General features: G+C 41.8%; 1 protein-coding gene across 1 annotated transcript in view; it reads right to left on the bottom strand.

Annotated features, from left to right (window-relative positions):
* The window catches only part of LOC140717107 (signal peptide, CUB and EGF-like domain-containing protein 3), a 384562-nt gene that overhangs the window by 57450 nt on the left and 305747 nt on the right, over positions 1 to 21365 (bottom strand). Inside the window, 1 exon segment of the mRNA XM_073030336.1 lies at positions 1404 to 1520. Within this exon segment, the coding sequence (XP_072886437.1) occupies positions 1404 to 1520 (117 nt within the window).

Here is a 21365-nt window from a genome sequence, read left to right as displayed (position 1 = left end):
ATACTCTGGAGGCTTAACCGAGGCAATCCAACCTTCCCAATCTATTCTCCATTGCTTCCAAAATTCCTTTGTGTCATTTTCATTTTTCACTTTCCTCTGCAAGACGTGACAGTTGCTAGTTCCATTATTCCCTCCAGATCAACACCCACAGTGTACGGGTCAGTAATTAAATGTCTTCAGCAGCACTGAATACTGTTAAGATGATGAGATGAAAATAATTCTTCTGCGTTTGATACAGGTGTGTGCCCAAGGCACTATGGCAGAGCACATAAGGGAAACCGAGTAAGCCCAGTAGGCTGAGACCAGAGGAAGGACGTGGACAGGAACTTGGTAAAGGAGTCTGGCAGTGATCCATTAGGAGGGGTTGAGCAGTTTGGTGGATCGTGGGCGAGGAAGCCAGTGAGAGACTGGTGGTCAGGAGGAATGACTTCAGTAGATGGGGAGGGTGGAAAGGACAGTCACTAGGCAGTCAGATGTCCTTTGAGGGTGGGTTAATGGGGTTCAGACTGGGCATTGGGATTTGTTGGATAAAGTCTGTAGCTGGGTTGGATTGTCACCACCAGTGTACAAACAGCTTTAAATGAAAGAGAGTTGACACGGCTTCATCAAATGCCTGTGGAGGCTCCCACATTGTTGAGCATCGGGAATTGTTTCACTGGCATCTAGTTGATATTGGCATGCCATCAGCTATGTGCCTCCAGCACAAGCTCATTTCTCGGAATAGAATTTGTTTTTTACAATCCCGTATCAAGGTAATCAGAGTAGACAACCTGCATGATTCAGCTTTGATAGGGTACAGAATGATAACGAGGATAAAAGATTATTTAACAATATCACAAATTACAGACCTCAGGTCGTGGAATGTCCTGATATAAACAGGCCACAATAGATGACTCAAGTTTAATAAGATAGCATTTATCCAACTACTCATTACCAGTTTCAAGCAATTTCAACCTTTCTTAAGACCGCATCACAGCTTAGTGTAGCTCTGCCCAGGGCGACAAGAAACTGCAGGGAGCTGTGAGTGCAGCAAACGTAATTAAGGACCCCTCGCACCCTAGTATTTCTCACTTTTCCTGTGGGGTAGAAGATATGAAAGCCAGAGAGCACAAACCTCCAGAATCAGGATAGCTTCTACCCTACTCTTGACTTGAATGCGTCTCTCATATGCTAAAAGAGGAATTTTTGACCTCTCGGTCTACTTTGTCATGGTCTTTACACCTTATTTATCTACCGGTGGTGCAGCTTCTCCATCATTACAACTCTGTATTTTTATTACTACCTTGATTTAATTCTGAATAGCATGATACCTTTGGATGGCAGGCAAAACAAAAGCTTTTCCCTGTATATGTGACAATAATAACCAATATCAAATCCAGTGAGAATGGGCAACATTTACCTACCTCCACAGTGTGTTAGTCCATACAATGTGTAACCCTTGTGGCAAAAGCATTCAAAGCTCCCAGGGGAGTTCACACAGATGTGATCACATGTTCTGTCAAAGGAGCATTCATCAATATCTAGAAGGGAAAAGGAAAATGAATCAGACTCTTGCACGTTATAAGTTTGACTTCAGCCACGAGGCAGATGGATGAAAGGAAAATGGAGGGTTATGTCGGAGGGAAGGGTTAGATTGATCTTAGAAACGGTTAAAAGGTCGGTACCGCACCGCGGACCAAAGGCCTGCATTGTGCGGAACTGCTCCATGTATCCTAAATGGCAAATATACAAGAATGGCCAGAGTCTGCAACAGCCTGCATGAGAGAATGCCACAGATGGACTGAGGCTCACGATTTACAAACAATCACGTCTATAGCCACGTGTTATCGTCAGTTGTCATCACTGATTTAAAATGTTTAATCCACCAATTTCTCGTAGAGGAAGATATACAACTGGGGACAGAATGTGATGCACATTTAGAACCCAAGCCTTGTGTGTGTGAACATGTGCAATGGTTACAACTGCTGTCAGGATGCACAGTCACAGCTCTTTCTTAACTGATGGGACAATGATATTTTAATGCTGACCCAGTGGCATTTAACTTATGTACATTTGCTTGTCACTTGTGACTGAACTAAGGGGCAAAACTGGGACCAAAGAGCAGCCCGCTTGGCATTATCGTGGCCTTTGGAACACAGCAGTACCAAAACACCATTGCATCATTAATACGAAATGCAGTCATATATCTCAAAATCTTTGCCATACAAAACTATGTCTCTCAAAATATTAATAGAAAAGCATGAGAATAACTTTTACATCAGATTGACAAGGTAAACAGCAAATTCCACGTACTATAAAGGCATCTTCAAATTGAGCATTATCCCTCTATGAGTTACTTATCTTCAGAAATTGGAGAACATTTGCACATATTAATCAATCTACTGGAATTCAGGAGCAAAGAAAAAGTAATCTCTCAGTCACTACAACTACATATTTCGCCCACAATCAATAAATACACGACATAAACTCATGCTGATTGGGGAAAGGTAACCTCGAGGGCCAGCCCGGCCCAGGGTAAGCCACACTTTGATTTAGGTGGTTGTAAATTCGAGCTCTGCCCTGTAGCCTGAGCACATGACCCAAGTTGAAATTCATTACAATGCACTGCCAGAGGCATTGTCTTTCAAAAGAGATGTTAATCTTAGGTTTGGCCTCTCTCATGAATATAAAATGACCTTCGGCACTATTTTGAAAAGCAGCAGGGGACATCCCTGGTGCTCTGTACATCATCATAAAACAGACATTCATTATAAATCCTAGTGCTGTTTGTTGGACTTGCTGTACACAAACCGGCTGCCACAGTTCTCTATAGTACAATGGTCATTGGCACTAAAGCTCTTTGAAACATCCTGAAATGTAGTATATTAATTCTTTAATGTTGTTAATTTACTGAAATCAATGTCAGGACAAAATGCTATGAAACTTCTATTAACCAATTAACTCCTTTTAAAGTTTCTTTCCAAACACTAATTTTTGTTCCTCGAGAAAGCAGACTAGTTCCAGATGTAGGTTGGGCTGTGATGTAAATAGGCCATTTAATCTGGTGCGTAGCTGCTAAACCCCACAACAGACAGTAAGGGATTCTCCTACACCTTGCCCAATATGTTTGTAGCAGTGGGAGTCAGCTGGTTGAATGGTGTTACACTCAATGTCAGCAAAACCAAGGATTTAATTGTGAATTTCAGGAAGGAAGAGTTGGAAGAACACACACCACTTCTCTTGGAGCCATCGAGCAGTTTCAAGTTCCTGGGTGTTGAACATCTCACAGGATCTGTCCTGGGCCTAATACATTTGACCCACAAAGAAGGCAAACCAGCAAACGTACCTCATTAGGAGTCTGAAGAGATTTAGTATGTCACCAAAGACACTTGTAGATTTCTACAGAAGTACGGTGGAGATCATTCTGACTTTTGCATCACAGCCTGGTGTGGAAGCTCCAACACACAGGATCGCAAGATGCTGCAGGGGTTTGTAGATCCAGCCACCTCCATCACAGGCACATCCCTCCCCACCATCGAGGAATCTTCAAGAGGCAGTGCTTCAAGAAGGTGGCATCCATCATTAAGATCTCTCACTATTCAGGACATGCCCTCTTCTGATTACCATCACCACGGAGGAGGCACAGGAGCCTGAAGACACACAGGCTCCTCAACATTTTAGCAGCAGCTTCTTCCCCTCTGCCATCAGAGTTCTGAATGGACAATGAACCCACGTGCACTAACTCACTATTTTATTTTCTTTCTTGCTCTCTTTTTGCACTATTTATTTTATGGATATATATTCCTTGTTATATATTACTAGTTTTTTTTCATTATACATTGCAATGTACTGCTGCTGCAAAACAACAAATTTCATGACATATGCCAGTGATATTAAACCTGATTCCGATTCTGATCAATGGTCACAGCATGAGAATATATCTGTGGTTAAAAGTAGCTGAGTAACTATAAAGCCACTGCAGTATGAGGTGTATTTCTTTCCCTGACAGTTCACAATAGAGGATTTACCACAACCTCATCCTGTCTGTTTGAGGCAGAGCTGTTTAGAATGTTCCTATCCACGAGCGATCACAGATTTCCCGATAAACACGTCTGTCAAGTTCCCCTCTCCCTCTCACTGTAATGCTCATGACAAAATGAACAAATATTGAAGGATGTTCTACAATCACTTTGTCTCATTTAACAGTCACTGAGAGCATGAGCACGAGTGTGAATCATAAAATACTACTGAATGGACAAAATACAGTTCCAATAAACATAATCCTTTCCATTTAGTGACCTTGCATTCAAATTCAAACCAAAATTATATCAAGGTTTCTGGAAGATGATGAAATGGAACAAGGGTTAAGCAATCTAGTCTGGGTGAATCAAGCAGAGCAGCACCTATAAGTTTGCATTAGGTATCTGTGCAACTCAGAAAGACCACAGGACAATTTCTACTGCACATATAACTAAACTTCCTCATCAAGGTAGGTATTGCTAGATCAGGAAATTAATTAATCAAATGACTATTTTGGAGCACTTTATTGTGATAATGGGCAGCATTAAATGCATTGCTCTATCTGTACTCCCAGTTAATTGAGCTATTGGTTAATAGCGTATTTGGGACAACTTTTAAAGAACAAAAATAAATTGAGAAAATAGCCCAGAATCCCTTTGTTTATTTGGGACACTAAGCCCCTTAATTGGGACAGGAGACTGTTGGAAAACAATTTCTATCTATCATCAGTCTCGTGCACTTGTGTGGCCATTAGACACCATATCATACTTACAGCAAACAGTTTTTAAATGGTGTCAGTTGTGTGTGTTTGTATTCAAAAAGCAGTGATGTTCATCACTCATAGTTGATGAGAAATAAACAGTAAGACAATTCAGAACTGTTTTTCTCACTGTAGTTTCAAGCATTCAGGCTTAGAGATGCAAGAAACGGCCGGGAGGGAAAATGAATGATTTCATACTTCAACAGATTAGGACCTACAAAGAATTTGAAGGTGTCGACTGTCATCTTGAACGTTACAATGAAAATAAAGATTTGGAGGATGGAATTGTCAAAGGCATTGTATGAAGGAAGTTAATTATCTGCATTGATTTTGCTCATTTACCGTCAATCAAAAGAACATAGCAGCGTACACTGGGTGAATACACAGTTTTATAACACTGTAGAGTAGTATTGGTAGTGTTCTAATTTGTCTGTATTTCATGTAAATACACAAGTTGCTACTCAGTTAAATGATAATTTGACTTTTTAAACTATTTCCATGGTACTTCAGCTAATTGAGGCAGCCGTTTAATTGGGCCAAAATGAACTGCTCCCGATGTGTCCCAATTAAACGGAATCTACTGTACCTAAGTTTTGTTGGTAGCCAATTTTATCCAATTTGAACAATGGTAACTATGCTGCCACCATTCCTGGTAAGGATATCATGCCCATTTAAGTTTAGATTTGGGCATTAAGTGAGTACAACACATGCAACATCCCTAGCATATACTCATGTTATAAAAGGGATTGGGTTTTATTTAACCCATATGTTTTCCTACACATAATAATGTGATGTGCTGTGGATGCATAATGACTGTCAATGTTAATAAGAACCACTGAAGAATCAGATGGAGCTGATTTAATAAAACGTTGCTGCTGACATTTTCAACGTTTTACATGGAACCGATCATTCTTTTCCGATGTATTTTCTTAAATGTGTGGTGGATTCGAAACTTTGATGTATTTATAATAAATTTTCATCTTCCTCGTCGACAGAATGGAACTTTCCATTAGAGGCTAGCTAACCACAAAAATGCAGCAAAACCAGTAAAGTCTGTCCACACTGCAGTTAACTGCAGGGAAAAGGCCGACCTGATAGATCTTCTCCTGGTAGTCAGAATCCCAACACAGGGGAAGATCTGATAGGGCTGGGACTGGTATGGGATTCATTCTTCATGTAAAGAAACACCCCAAGGACACTGATGGACAATAAACGGCAAAAGCTAGGAATGGAAACAATGATGTTAGGAACAAGTCTATGGCTAAGGAGACAGGCTTTAGAATTTTCTGGGAAGAAGTTACAGAAGTAGAAAACTGGTAATCTTTGAATATAAAAACACCAAAAGACTGAAATGTGTGGTAATTTGAAAAAATTGCTGGTTTTTAACTAGTAATTCACTCACAATATTCATTTTGGAAGTACTAGCTTGGGTGAAGCCTATTGATCTCTGCCCTGAAATATTCTCAACAACATCATTTCCACAGTTCTCTGGGACACAGAACTTGGAAGATGCATAACGCTCAATAGGTTTTTGGATGTTAAGGTAATCAAGCAATCTGTGTATTGCTAGGGAAGATAGAGCTAAGGTAAAAGACCAGCCACGATCTTGATAAATAAAGAAGCAGGCTCAAAGGGCCCGATCCTACAGCACCTCTGGCTCAAGCTGCCTAACCCTCACTTTGAGATGATAATGCTTGGCTCTAGACTTAGAAGGAACATTCTCCCTATAGCTGGCTTCTGGCCTGGCAAACCCTGTGGGGAGTTCATAAGTTTCAGCAAGATCTCCTTTGATTCTTCTACATTCTAGAACACAGAGACATAATCTACTAAATCTTCTCTGTTAGCAAACCCATTCTAAAGAAGCTTCACTGCATTCCCTATGCAACAAATACCTCTTTGCTGTAGAAGGAATACCTCTTCTTGCATTAGGAAAACAAGACAGAACACAATACGTCAGTTGCATTAAAACTTCTATATTCCAAGCAGACCATTTGCAATCCAAAACTTTCGTTGCACCTGCACATAGGCTTTCTGTGAACCGTATTTTCTCAACAATACTTGGGTCTCTTTGAGCATCAACACTACCCAACTGCTTACCATTTGTACCACGAAGGGTTAACTTTACGGCCAAAAGCTACTTCCACCACGCCATTCGTTGATTGGCCCATTCAGAAAGTGTAACAGCTTTCTCCCAATGGCTGGCTCCCATGCCACAGCACCAGTTCGCGGTTCTGGGCGCCGCAGGTGTATCAGAATAGCAAGTGCAAGAGACTCTGCCTTCTTCACTAGGGGCTCTCTTCAAACTGAGATCGCGGCCAGTGCTGAAGAGCCATTGGGAAAGTGTGCTGCAGATAGGAGGACCCACACGCGCACTTAGGTAAGTACCTGCTTGTTTCATATTTAGTGTTGTAGATGTGTAACTTGAGGAGACTTAACAAAGTACCTGTTAAGTTCAAAGTGTTACTGAATGTTTAGTGTTGTAGCTTTTGTAACAAGGAGCTTACTTGTTTGATTTAAATGCTTGGTTGACTGTTTCACTGTTTGTTTGTAAATAGCTGGTTAAGGTGCTTCCTTGCTATCAGTATTTTCCGTTCCACTAATTGAACCTGTGAACCTGCTTCTCTGTAACACCATTTTATAAAAGTATTCTCTTAATATGCTCCAAAATGTGAGATGACACATTTTTCCACATCATATTCCACCTGTAAAATTTTCACCCACTCTCTCAACTTGCCTTTATTCTACTAAAGCCTTTTTACATCCTCCTCTATACGCACAGTCCTCCCTCATTTTGCCTCATGCCCAAACTTGGAACTATGACTGCTTTACAGAAACATGGGTTGACGAGTGATGATCACAGAGAATCAGAATAAATAGGTCTTTTTCAGGCTGAAGAGACACAGCTAATGGAGTGCCTGAAGAACCAGTTCTTGGCTCTCAATCATTTATTACCTACATTTAAGAGTGTAAGGTATCCAGGTTTGCCGATGACACAAAAACAGGAAGGATGGCATGGTGCAATGAAGATATTTGGACACTACAAGAAGATGTAGATAAATTGAGTAAGTGGGTAAAACTTGGCAAATCGAGTCATTCCATAAGGAAACAAGCCATTCACCCCACCACTTCTACACTATGGGCACTGCTAGGTGAGGGATGGTAGGAAGGTCATGCACTTAAGCAGGAGGAATCAAAGGAAAGATTACATTCTAAATGGAGAGAAAATGAAAATGAATTGAGTACAGAGGGAACTAGATATTTATGTGCATGTAACATACAAAGGGTTAGCATACAGGTTTAGCAAGTACAGTGTACATCTTTATTTTTCCTATTTAGGCAAGGTTATACTAAGATTGCAGGCAGTTGAAAGGAGATTCAGCAGGTTTATTCCAGGGATGAGAGGGGTTTCTATACTGAATGGCCACAAAGGTAGATTTGTTTTCTTTATAAGTTAGAAGAATGCAGGATGATCTTATTGAAACATCTAAGATGCCGATGAGAATCTTAGGTAGATGTTGAGAAGTTTCCATTAGCGAGAGATTGAATAATGAGAGACAGTTACAAGATAAAGAGATGGTCATTTAAAAGTCAAGTGGGTTGGAATTTCTTCCCTCAGAGATTCAAGATTTCTTAATGTTGTTCAGTACACATTTGAGCGGTGAAAGAAATTATTGTTATTTTGCCTCTGATGCAGCACATAAAACACAATATAAATAGTAACACCATAAGAGCATAAGAAACACAATAAATATAAACATTAGGCAATCCTGTCAAGCACAGTGTGAATGAATGAGAGGGTGGTGGATCTTGGAATTCTCTACCCAGAGCTTGTGGCAATTATATCACTGAAAGTATTTGAAGAGGAAAAAGATACTGTATACAGTGTTTCTGAAAGACTGGAGGAGTGAGGGCAAGGCAGGGTTGAGAGGCCAGGTGGTCTTACTCCCCTCCTTTTCTCCTGTGTTCTTTCGTCCCCTTGGCCAAATGAGCAGAGGCTAAGTACCTAAGGTAACCCATTAACTGTAGCCTGCCAACCTTTTGTCCACAAGTCCATACGACACTGGAGCAGAATTAGGCATCTGAGCTTCACCATTCCATCGTGGCTGATTTATTATCCCTCTCAAGCACATTCCCCTATAAGAATATAAGGCATAGCTTCATCCATTGCCTTCTGTCTGATAACATTTTCCAATCCCTTTTGTTTGTTGTAATATTATTAAAGTGCAGAAAAATTTGGAAAAATGCCTCTCCCTCAACGTCGCAAAAGCAAAGGAGCTAGTTGTGGACTACAGGAGGAATGGAGACAGGCTAACCCCATTGATATCAATGGACCTGGAGTTGAGAGGGTGAACAGCTTTAAGTTCCTCAACATAAACATCATCGAGGATCTCACGTGCTCTATACACACCAGCTGTGTGGTGAAAAAGGCACAACAGCACCTCTTGCATCTCAGATGGTGGAAGAAGTTTGGTATGGGCCCCAAAATCCTCTGAACTTTCTATAGGGGCACAACTGAGAGCATCCTGACTGGCTGCATCACTGACTGGAGTGAGAACTGTACCTCCCTTAATCGCAGGACTCTTTCGATAGTGGTGTGGACAGCCCAGTGCATCTGTAGATGTGAAGTTCCCACTATTCAGAACATTTACAAAGACAAGTGTGTAAAAAGGACCTGAAGGATCACTGGGGATCTGGGTCACCTTAACCACAAACTGTTCCAGCTGCTGCCATCCGGGAAGCGGTACCACAGCATAAAAGCCAGGACCAACAGGCTCCAGGACAGCTTCTCCCACCAGGCAATCAAACTGCTTAATTCATGCTGATGCAAATGTATTTCTATATTGACTATCCTGTTGTACATAATATTTATTATAAATTACTATAAATTGCACATTGCACATTTAGACAGAGATGTGACAAAGATTTTTACTCATGTATATGAAGGAATAAATTCAATTCAATATTGTTTCAGAGTGAGTCTCCTGCTAAAACAGCCACATCCATGAACGTTTGGCAGGATTGTGATCTTGCACTCCACAATTTGTGCTAATAATTTCCAGCTCTCAGTAGACAGTGAGAGAATGTAAGAATATAATGGAGGATTGCTCCTGCAGTCTTGAAGTGTAATGACAATAATTAAAATCAGATCTTAAGGTCTCACACGGCTGAGTGTATAAAGGTAAAAGAAAGAGAAATTAAAAAGAACTGTTTTAAATCCTCTGTGAGAAAGACAACATGGAAAGTATGGCAAGCAGAAGCCAAAACAAGGGCAAAGAAGAAATCATTCTACGAAGCAAAGAAAGATGGAAAGACATTGAAATTAAGTTGAATGCGGATCTCAGCAGGAGGAAGAAATGGTCTCCATTAAATCTAGGGTAAAGGAAGATACAAAAAGAAATCTGCCAATTCTTAGAGCGTCCAGTGGCTTTCACTAGTACGCACACGTGTGTGGTTGTTGAAGGATGGGATTCTATACCCTCTGTCACATTTATGTCTTCTACTTTCATTGAGCACACGACTGACACAAAACCAGCAAAGGAAACTGAAGTACAAATAATTTCAGAAATTTTGAACAGTTAGAACATATTGCCTTAAATTAGTTCCAGGTCACCCCATGTAAACTGAGTCGTAGAGTTAACGTTTGGTGTTTTTATGAGATATGGAATCTGTATCTCAGCTATATCAGTAGACAAAGCAGAGTCAGAGAACTGAGAAATACATGCTGGTTTGATTACAGTTTGAGATAATGCATGTTTCTCTCTGAAGCCCATAAATCCCCCAAAATGAGTATTTGCAACATGCACACAATTAATTAACTTGAGGCTGGGAGAGTGCGGAATGGGCCTGTGTGCTGCTTGACTACTCTGTGTGATGGCAAGCACTTAATATGATACAACAGATAATTTAACTCCTTATAAATGTGAACCAATCCAGCACTCAATTTCCTTTGTAGGTTTTAAACTCTAATTCAGGAGTTCCCAACCTTTTTTATGCCATGGATTCTTACCATTAACTGAGTAGTTCATAGAACCCAAGTTGGGGAACCCTGCTCTAAATTAGCCACAAAATATATATTTTTTTAGCATTTTTCCTCAATAGTCGAGAAGTTATCCCCTTTCTCTTATTTTACCAACAGCCACGACTCCACCGTTAGTCCCAATTTGGATGTGCCACAATGCTCCCCTGCATGTATCCAGGCTTGTTCAGTACAGAGGCAATGGTTGATGCAACCAAAGCACAACAGCAGAGGTGGCCATGATGTAAGAACAAAGACCGGTGTGGTCTTGAGCACCCCTCTAGTCTGAGTACAACCGGTGGGAAATTTGAAATCAGGTGTTGTCAGGTCTGGTATCAGGAATGGTTTTGCTCCATTCTCATCATCAAGTCTTGCAAGAGCTTGGCCCCGAAGCTTCAGTCAAGGCTACTCAAGAAAAATTCACGAGTTTTCATTATCCAGCCTCAGGTGCCACCAATGCACTTTTGCTTTGAAATCTATGAGACGGGAAAAAAGAGCAAATATCTTTGTACTGCAAGCTTCCACAAACAACAGTGTGATAGTGGCTGAATAATCAGTTCTTAATGTGAGATAAAAGAAGCTGGAGCTGCCCCAGGAAAGCCCCTTTCATTTGCTCATTGTCATTCATGAAAGAAAATTAATGTGGAGATCTCAGGCACAAAGATGAGCTTAGCACCATTCATTGTTTGGAAGCTACAGATGTTGCTTGGGCCCAAAGGGGCATCCAATGCATTGACACTCTTCAAGACTCAAGATTCAATATTGTCTATGTAATTTCCAGTACACGCGTGTAAAGGAGAACAAAATAGTTGTTACTCTGAATCCAATGCAGCACAAAAAAAAACAGCATGAGAGAAAGAAGAACAAAAGAACATAAGAAATAGGAGCAGGAGTAGGCCATGGCTGATCTGACCATGGACTCATCTCCACCTACCTGCCTTTCTCCCAATATCCTGAATTCCCTAACTACGCAAAAATCTATCCAACCTTGTCTTAAGTATATTTACCATGGTAGCCTCCACTGCTTCACAATAATGAAAAACATAATCAATACAATAAACACATAAGCTAGTTATATACATGGATTGACTGTATGTCCTTAAAATGATGTTAGGCACAGGAGTGTCAGTACATAAGGTGTCTTGGGCAGGAAATGAAAAGCTGTGGTGATTGGGGGTTGTGGAGGGGTGGGTTAGTGAACGGAGGTGTTGATCAGCCTTATTAAAGTAACTATTTTTGAGTCTGGTGATCCTTGTGTAGATGCTATGTAGCCTCCTCCCCGGCAGAAGTAGTGTTCTGTGGGGGTCGTGGCTCGTTCTGATTGCCGAAAGTTGTTTCTGTCGTGATCGGTTAGTTTAGAAACTGCAGCTGCTTTTCCCAGTGGTTAGCTGTCTGGTGTCCAGTTCCAACTGTCCTGGTTATATAGAGAGCAGGCGTGGGAGGTCCTTTCTGTCTTCCTTTGGTTAAGGCAAGCGGTTCACGTGACCACTGGAAGGTATGTTCTGCGTGTGCTTTTAGCTAAGCATGTTTGTTGAATATACAGCTTTGTAGTTTCTGTAAACATGAATGTTTGGTCGAATTTTTACTGTTTGTAAGTAAAAGGTTAATCCAGTGACTAGTGGGGTACCGCAAGGCTCAGTGCTGGGACCCCAGTTGTTTACAATATATATTAATGATTTAGACAAGGGAATTAAATGCAGCATCTCCAAGTTTGCGGATGACACGAAGCTGGGCGGCGGTGTTAGCTGTGAGGAGGATGCTAAGAGGATGCAGGGTGACTAGGATAGGTTAGGTGAGTGGGCAAATTCATGGCAGATGCAATTTAATGTGGATAAATGTGAGGTTATCCACTTTGGTTGCAAGAACAGGAAAACAGATTATTATCTGAATGGTGGACGATTAGGAAAAGGGGAGATGCAACGAGACCTGGGTGTCATTGTACATCAGTCATTGAAGGTGGGCATGCAGGTACAGCAGGCGGTGAAAAAGGCAAATGGTATGTTGGCATTCATAGCAAAAGGATTTGAGTACAGGAGCAGGGAGGTTCTACTGCAGTTGTACAAGGCCTTGGTGAGACCGCAACTAGAGTATTGTGCAAACACGAGGAAATCTGCAGATGCTGGAAATTCAAACAACACACACAAAATGCTGGTGGAACACAGCAGGTCAGGCAGCATCTATAAGGAGAAGCAGCACTGTTGACGTTTCGGGCCAAGACCCTTCATCAGGACTGACAAATACCCAGAGTATTGTGTGCAGTTTTGGTCCCCTAATCTGAGGAAAGACATTCTTGCCATAGAGGGAGTACAGAGAAGGTTCACCAGATTGATTCCTGGGATGGCAGGATTTTCATATGAAGAAAGACTGGATCGACTAGGCTTATACTCCCTGGAATTTAGAAGATTTAGGCGGGATCTTATTGAAATGTATAAAATTCTAAAGGGATTGGACAGGCTAGATGCAGGAAGATTGTTTCCAATGTTGGGGAAGTCCAGAACGAGGGGTCACAGTTTAAGGATAAAGGGGAAGCCTTTTAGGACCGAGATGAGGAAGAACTTCTTCACACAGGGAGTGATGAATCTGTGGAATTCTCTGCCACAGGAAACAGTTGAGGCCGGTTCATTGGCTATAGTTAAGAGGAAGTTAGATATGGCCCTTGTGGCTAAAGGGATCAGGGGGTATGGAGAGAAAGCAGGTACTGGGTTCTGAGTTGGATGATCAGCCATGATCATACTGAATGGCGGTGCAGGCTCGAAGGGCCGAATGGCCTACTCCTGCACCTATTTTCTATGTTTCTATGTTTACATATTCACAATCAATGCTTTCTATCTCGCCCGTGAATCTGATTCAACGTTACAGTGGGAGAAACAGCGGTGGGATCTTTCAGAATGTTACTGACCCTTTCTGTATAGATGTATTGATGCTGGGTAGGCTGGTGCCGGTGAGGTATTGGCTAGTTTTGACTACCCACTGTCGAGCCTTCCTGTCTAGCACAGTGCAGTTTCTGTACCACACAGTGAAGCAGCTTGTCAGGATGCACTTCTGTACACTGACGTGAACATCGATTTGCATAATTCAGCTCTCTTCAGCCTCCTCAGAAACTGCTCTCCATGCAGCCTTGACAGGCTGTGTGAAAGGTGCGCTCTGAGGGGTAGGAAACTGCTCACCGTTTCCACTGCTGTCCCGCCGAGGTAAAGAGGGGTGTGAGTCCTCCTGAAGACAATAACCACCTCCTTTGTCTTATTCACATTGAAGAAGAGGTCATTTGCCTGGCACCAGGCCCCGAGCTCTTCCACCTGCACTCTGTAGGCCGTCTCATCGCTGTTGTCGATGAGCCTCACCACCGTTGTGTCATCGGTGAAGTTAACATTGAGATTACTCGGGTGCTTGGCCGTGCGGTCACGTGTGAGCAGAGTGTACAGCAATGGGCTCAGCACACAGCCCTGGGGTACACCCCTGTTGAGGATGAGGGGGAGGGAGGAATAGTTATGCATCCTGACTATCTGAGGTCTGTTGGTTAGGAATTCACAGTTGTGTAGTTAGATGATTAGGGGTTTGTTCACCAAGCTCTGTGAGACAACGATGTTCAGTGCTGAACTGAAATCCAGAAACAGCATTAGTACACCCATTTCTGCCATCAACTGCGTGGAAACCGTACTGGTGAAGGGATGAGCTTTGTGCTCATGGATGCTGGAAAAAAGCTGAGTCAATCAAAATGCAATCTTTCTTCATGCCAAGGCTGCCCTTTCTCAGCGTCTAAACCTCACGCGCTCGGCAGCAGGAAAGACTCTGCTCCAGCCCCTATCAATGGTTCATTAAACACGCAAAAGCTTCTAGTTACATGTCCAGAGCCTGAAGATTGTGTGAAGATACTTTTGAGATTGTTTTGCTACCACTATATTAATGTTTGTGTCATGCCATAATGCTTCGTATCAAACTTTTCTGTCTGAATTCTACGTTGGGCCACACAAAATAAAACAACTTTAATGTAAACAGCCCAGCTTAGTCAATTTCATACAGACCACATCAAAGTATCCATGGGTGAATCAAAATGGTCTGAATCTGAGCTGATCAGTAGATTTTAAGCAAGAGAGTCTGGCACAAATGGCTATTTAATTAGTACACTGAGATGTTCTTCCCTGCCAATGTTTCTGATGAAGGCTCTTTGTTGAGGCTTGAATTGTTTATGTAGTCCCACCTAATTTACCAGCTTGAATGCACAATGAACCCACAATATTTTATCATAGTGTAATCCTCAAGATATCTTGCCTCTATTGCAACAGAAAGAGATTACATTAAGGTTAAACTTAGGTGAGAATGATGACCCACTGACAAACCCAACTCCAAACAAGGCATCACAGTCCCTCGTTGTCTTGTCTGCGGTCACATTCCTCTGCATTGCTGTTTACTGGCAGGACTACCGCAGCTTTCATTTATCTAAGGGCAGCACTCCCTTGTTTTGAAAGGGGTGGCGTCTTGAACAAAATGCATGTTGCCAAGTTTATCTAACTGTCACAATATCACGGCAACTGCGTCAGAGTGCATTATCTATGCCTCTTTTTATCTTACGGTTCTCCTTCACCTTCAGCTTTGTTACCACTGACAAATGCCATGTAATTTGTTGTTTTGCAGCATCAATACAGAGCAACACATAAAAGAAAGTTACAATCAGAAATTTTTTCAGGGGCAAAAAGAGTGCAAAATAGTGTGGTAATGTTCATGGGTTCATGGAATACTTCTAAACACAAATGTTTCTAAACTATACAAGGAAAAATCTAGCTAGCTGGCAGTGTAAAATTTAATCTAATTTCCTGACTGTGGGTGGTGGGGGAGGGGTATTCTCAATTTCACAGAATAAACAAGAAGAAAACAGGAGCAGCAACAGGCCACTTGCTCTCCCAGGCCTGCTCTTACCATTCACTAAGATCATAACTGATTTACCCCAGGCCTCAACTCCTCCTTTCTGCCAGATTTCACGCAGCCTTCAAAAATTTACCAACCTCCACTTCCAATATTTCTAAATGATCACACTCCACAGCTGTCTGGGACAGAGAATTTCTGACACTGAGTGAAGAAGTGGAAAGCACAGTTGAAATTAATCTGCAGTTCTTCAAGGGAAGTGCATTATTATTTCAAGAACTGTTGGGCTTGAGGTAAGAAGTGTATGTGATATAATCAGCCACGAAGGAATGCAGACTCCATGCTTGTCTGGTGCTGCTAATGAAGATTCTATGGAGAGGTTGAAAAGGAGAAAAAGATGGGACTGAGTCTTATTTCAGTCTTTTGTACCCAGGCAGGTAAAGTAATAATCAGCTCCTCAAGTCCTAGTGAAATGTTTCCACTGCTGCACCTTTTGGAAACCAGTTTATTCCTGATCCAGTAATGGCTGCATTTTGCATGATAGTTTGTTACACCTCCAAGTTCTAGTTCTGCATATTGGGCCTGAAAAAAATGCAATTATTACAAATTATGGGAAATTGTGAGTTTTGGAATGGCACTGATTAAAAAGCTAATTTGAGATGTGATTTGCTTTTGGAACTATCCAGCTGTTGGCATTATCACTGTGGGATTTAAACCCAGATAAAAAGGACCAGGAGCCAAATTGCACCCAGAATGAAGCTCAGACCTCCTTGTTTGTGTCTTTGTTGCAGCCAATTCTTCAACATGAGCAACTTCTTCCTCAAAATCCTTCCTTTATATTTTCATTGTTTTATATTTTCTTTTCAAATATCTTGTGCAATTCTGTTTTAAAGACATAGTTTAATTGCTTAAACAGCCACGTTTAACAAAATATTCCCATTGCAATAACAAGAAATGATTTTATTTTGACTTCACTCTTTGTTCTTCTAATAGGAGTATTATGAGTCTGTCTAGCTCACACTAATTCACCAACTGTGAATCACTGAGCACCCTCTGGAAACCACAGAAGTTTGAAAACCTTTATTATGTCTCCTTTGGCCTACCCCGTGGAACAACTTTTTCTTAATTATAGCTTCTCATTTCCAGTATAATTGTAGTGAATCTGTTTGAGGCACAGTCTTGTGCTGCCCTAATACGCTACTGGTTTAAAGAAAGGGTGGTCAGAACTAACCCCAGTACCGCAAGAGCAATGTTTCATCATTGCCCGTTGAACGATTGAGTCATACAAAGGAGCAGTGTTGGAAGTTCGCTCTGTGGCACCACCCGGAAGACAGCGTGCTGGTCTGGTGTGTCAGCCTACAATATGTGCCTGAGACCCCAGCATGTATGCACAGGCTTCCCACTTGGATTGCACTTCTGCCTCAAAGCCAATTCCTATTCTGGTTCCACATTTCAGCTAGTTAGTGCAGAATAAATGCTAAATGAAAGACACTGTGCTGCTCGGCAAACAGACTAACAGTGATCAAAAACGCTGAATTGGAAAAGCTATTGGAACACAGATGTAGGCTTTGACCTGGGGGTTTGAATTTAGATCAGAGACGTCAAAGGATACAAGATGGACAAGCTTTCTAAGGTATCAAAATGGCAGCAGAAATATACCAGGTTAGTGAAGCACCTGGATGCCATTATCCATGTGATTTGAGAACGCCATTTTGATTTTATAACAAAAGCACATCATTAAATACTGAAAAAATATTAGAGTCTTGAATCTCGTGGAATATGAACCCTTTTCTCTGAAATTCAGAGAATAGTCCTGGAGATGGTAGCAGTGTGTGAAAAAAATGTGAAGGGACACATCCTAAAGCCAGAAAGGAAGAACAGAAATGAAGGAGATCTCTGCTGCTGCCAGAGTTGTTACAAGAATACCCATGTGAGGTGGAATCTTGTGGTTATAAAATGGAAGACAGCAGAAATGAATGGTGGTTAAAAAAAAGTCTAACACAGAGAGAATAGGACAGAAAAAGTTCCGATATTTGAAAATTTTCCAGTCTTTCACTGTCACTGACAAGGACAGAATTTATTGCCCATCCCTAAAGTGACTATAGAAAAGAGTGCTGGACAAGGTGCAGATGAGCCTGGGACAAAATGCTTTAGTTATTAGAAGAGACTAGAGAGCCATCACTAAAGTGGAGGAAGTTAAGAGGAGACATGATTTATATAGACAGAGTAAAGTAGGAGACTTTTCCTCTTATCAGAGATGAATAAAACAAGATGACAGATTTTGTGTTAGAAGGATCTGAGGGAGAATTTTTTCACCCAGAGAGGGGTAGGCATCTGGAATATACAGGTGAAGAGAATGATTCAAAGATTCAAAAATTCAAAGTACATTTATTATCAAAGAATGTATAAATTATACAACCTTGAGATATGCTTGCTCGCAGGCAGCTACAAAGCAAGAAACCCAAAGAAAACAATTAAAGAAAGAAAACAAAAATAAAAGGTCATTATCGGATATGCAAGAGAAAGAAAAATAAGCACAAATCATGCAAACAATAACATTCCAAACCAAACAGAACCCTCAGATCCGAACCCGGAGCATCCCGGAGTAGGCCGGAGTAGGCCCAAAGCCTCACTTATCAGCTCATCATATTAGCAGGCACAGAGCACAGCAGCCGGGCCGTCTTCATAGCCTCAGCACCAGAGAGAGAGAGGGAGGAGTGACATTGCAAAGAACGAGTGAAATCAGCTCTCACCGAGGTTCACTAATAACATTTAACAGATAGAGGGAGGAGTGACCATTGCAGAGAATGTGAGGTTCACTAATAACATTTAACAGATATTTGGATGAGCATTTTAATCACCTAGGCATTGAAGGTAATGGGCCAAGAGCTGAAAGATAGGATTTATACAGCTGGTGGTCACTGGCCAGTGTGCACATCGAAAATCGAATGACCCGTTTTGCGCTGTATGTCTCTACATAAACACTTTTGAAAGGTGGCGGTGAGCTATCTTCTTGGACCCCTGCATCCTTATGGCGAAGGTACTTGTGGGGGGAGTTGCAGAATTTGGATTCAGTAATGAAAGTATTGTGACTGGTTACATCATGGTTGGGTAGGGCAATTTGAGCAGACTGGAATGTAACAAGGTAGTGGATTCAGTGCAGTACAGCACAGGCACACCCCTCTCCACCACAAGTACTATCCACAGGTGACTCTGCCTTCAGAAGTCATCATCTTTCATCAAAGATACCCACCATCCAGGCCAAGCAATCTTCGCACAGGAAGTCTGACGTCCCACACTGCCAAGTTCAAGTACAGCCACTTCTTGAATCAACCCACACTACCCTAATTACTATCTCAGTACAGCAACACTGTGGCCACTGTGTACTGCAATTGTTCTAATTGAGTTCTTTCTGTAAAAATTCTGTATTTTTTTTTCTTGTGAATGCTGTGTACCTGATGCTATGAGTAAAATTTTCTTTGACCTAATTTTATACGTGCTCATGCATATGACAACAAACTCGACTTTGAAGAACAGGCAGTGTATAAATCTCCGAATCAGAATGCTGTGTGACTTGGAGTGGAACACGCAGGTGGGGGTTGTCCTTTCCGGTAGCGTAGGTGTGAGCTTGAGAGATAATGTTTGAGTCATCTGGGTAGTGTGTTTTGAATAAGGAGCCCACTATAGCCACATGCACAAGTGTTGAAGGGACTGGCTGCTTAATGTATTTGATACGGTTCCAATCAAATGTCTTTTTGCTCCTGGATGATGTTAAGCTTCTTGAGATTGTTGAAGCTATGCTCATCCTGCAAAATGGACAGGATTTCTTAACAACAGGCACAAAATGCTGGAAGACCTCCGCAAGTCAGGCAGCATCCATGGAAGGAAATAAAGAGTTAATGCTTTGAGCCGAGACACTTCACTGGGACTGGAAGAGAAAAGAAGGCAGAATGTGTTACCGTTGGGGGGGGGGGGGCAGAGAGTACAAGCTAGCAGGTGAAAGATGAGACCTGCTGAAGGGGAGTTGGGTGGGTAAGAAAGGAGGGATGAAATAAGAAGCTGAGTCAACCTACTCATGTGGTTTCTGGTAGGTGTTGACCTCAGGATGTTGATGGTGGGGATTCTGTGAAATCGATGCCATTGAAAATCAAGGGCAGGTGATCAGATTCTCTCTCTTGTCTCTTTTTTAGCATTAATGCATTTCTCCAGTTATGACCCCATGTCTGAATATTTTCCTTACATTTCACTGCATGTGTTGATTCATTTACAGATAAAACCATAAGACTATAAGACACAGGAGCAGAATGAGGCCATCTGGCCCATTGAGTCTGCTCCACCATTCAATCATGGCTGATCCTTTCTTTTCTCCTCCTCAACCCCGGTTCCCAGCCTTCTCCCCATAATCTTTGATGCCATGTCCAATCAAGAACCTGTCAATCTTTGCCTTAAATACACCCAGTGACCTGGCCTCCACAGCTGCATGTGGCAACAAATTCCACAAATTCACCACCGTTTGGCTAAAGAAATTTCTCCACATCTCTGTTTTGAAAGGGCGCCCCTCTGTCCAGTGGCTGTGCCCTCTTGTCCTAGACTCCCCCACCATGGGAAACATCCTATCCACATCTACTCTGTCTAGGCCTTTCAACATTCGAAAGGTTTCAATGAGATTCCCCCTCACCCTTCTGAATTTCAGCGAGTACAGACCCAGAGCCATCAAACGTTCCTTGTATGATAACCCTTTCATTCCCAGAATCATCCTTGTGAACCTCCTCTGGACCCTCTCCAATACCAACACATCTTTTCTAAGATGAGGGGCCCAAAAATGTTCACAAAACTCAAGGTGAGGTCTCACCAGATGATTGAACTGAATACAGTCAAAGGAGGTAGAACCAGAAGAGTAGAGGAAGAGAATTGCAGGGATAGCAAGGGCATAGTAGGGGTATCAGAATGGACAGACACATATAATCAGAAATGATAGAAAGTAGAGTCAATGGGACAGAGGGAGCAAATCAGAAGGGGAATGGTCAGGGATACAGTGAAAGGATCAGAAGGATAAAGACACTTACAAGATTTAGAAGGGACAGAATTAAGCTAGACTGAGGCAGGTTCAGAAACTTATTTCACAGTTGATATCCAAATATAGGAAAATCTGCAGATGCTGGAAATCCAAAGCAACACACACAAAATGCTGGAGGAACTCATCAACGGAAAAGAGTAAACAGTCGACGTTTCAGGCCGAGACTCTTCATCAGGACTTCACAGTCGATTTCTTTATTACTATTCTGCAGGGAGAATGTAAAACCTTTAAAAGAGCCTGCAACAAACCTGGCCTCTACTCACCTCTAACATTTATCTGACATGCTCCTGATTTCTTGTTTCTGTGACTAATGAAAACACTGTTCTAAATCATTTAACACATCAAGAGCGTGACTGGCTGATAACATCTGGCCACCCCTCACTGACACTGGCTTCACCCCAAAAGGCTTCTGTGTATACGTGACTGCAAGCCTGTAGAGATTTTGGCAGTGGCGTGTTTGATAAGCACTCTGAAGGGTATGATATGATAAGATTAACTGTTACTGTATAAGTACCCTTTGCAGGCCAGTACCCTTTGCAGGCCAGTACCCCTCTCTTGGAACAAAACCAGTTTCGCTCCTGAGACTAAGGGTATCACAAGTTCAGTAAACAGTACAATTTCAGTCATAGGCTGCAATTGTTGGTACCTCCAGT

This window comes from Hemitrygon akajei, chromosome 27 (genome assembly GCF_048418815.1).
Source record: "Hemitrygon akajei chromosome 27, sHemAka1.3, whole genome shotgun sequence".
Classification (NCBI taxonomy): Eukaryota; Metazoa; Chordata; class Chondrichthyes; order Myliobatiformes; family Dasyatidae; genus Hemitrygon; species Hemitrygon akajei.
Note: the sequence above shows the minus strand (reverse complement) of the source record. Positions and strands in the feature narration are given on the sequence as shown.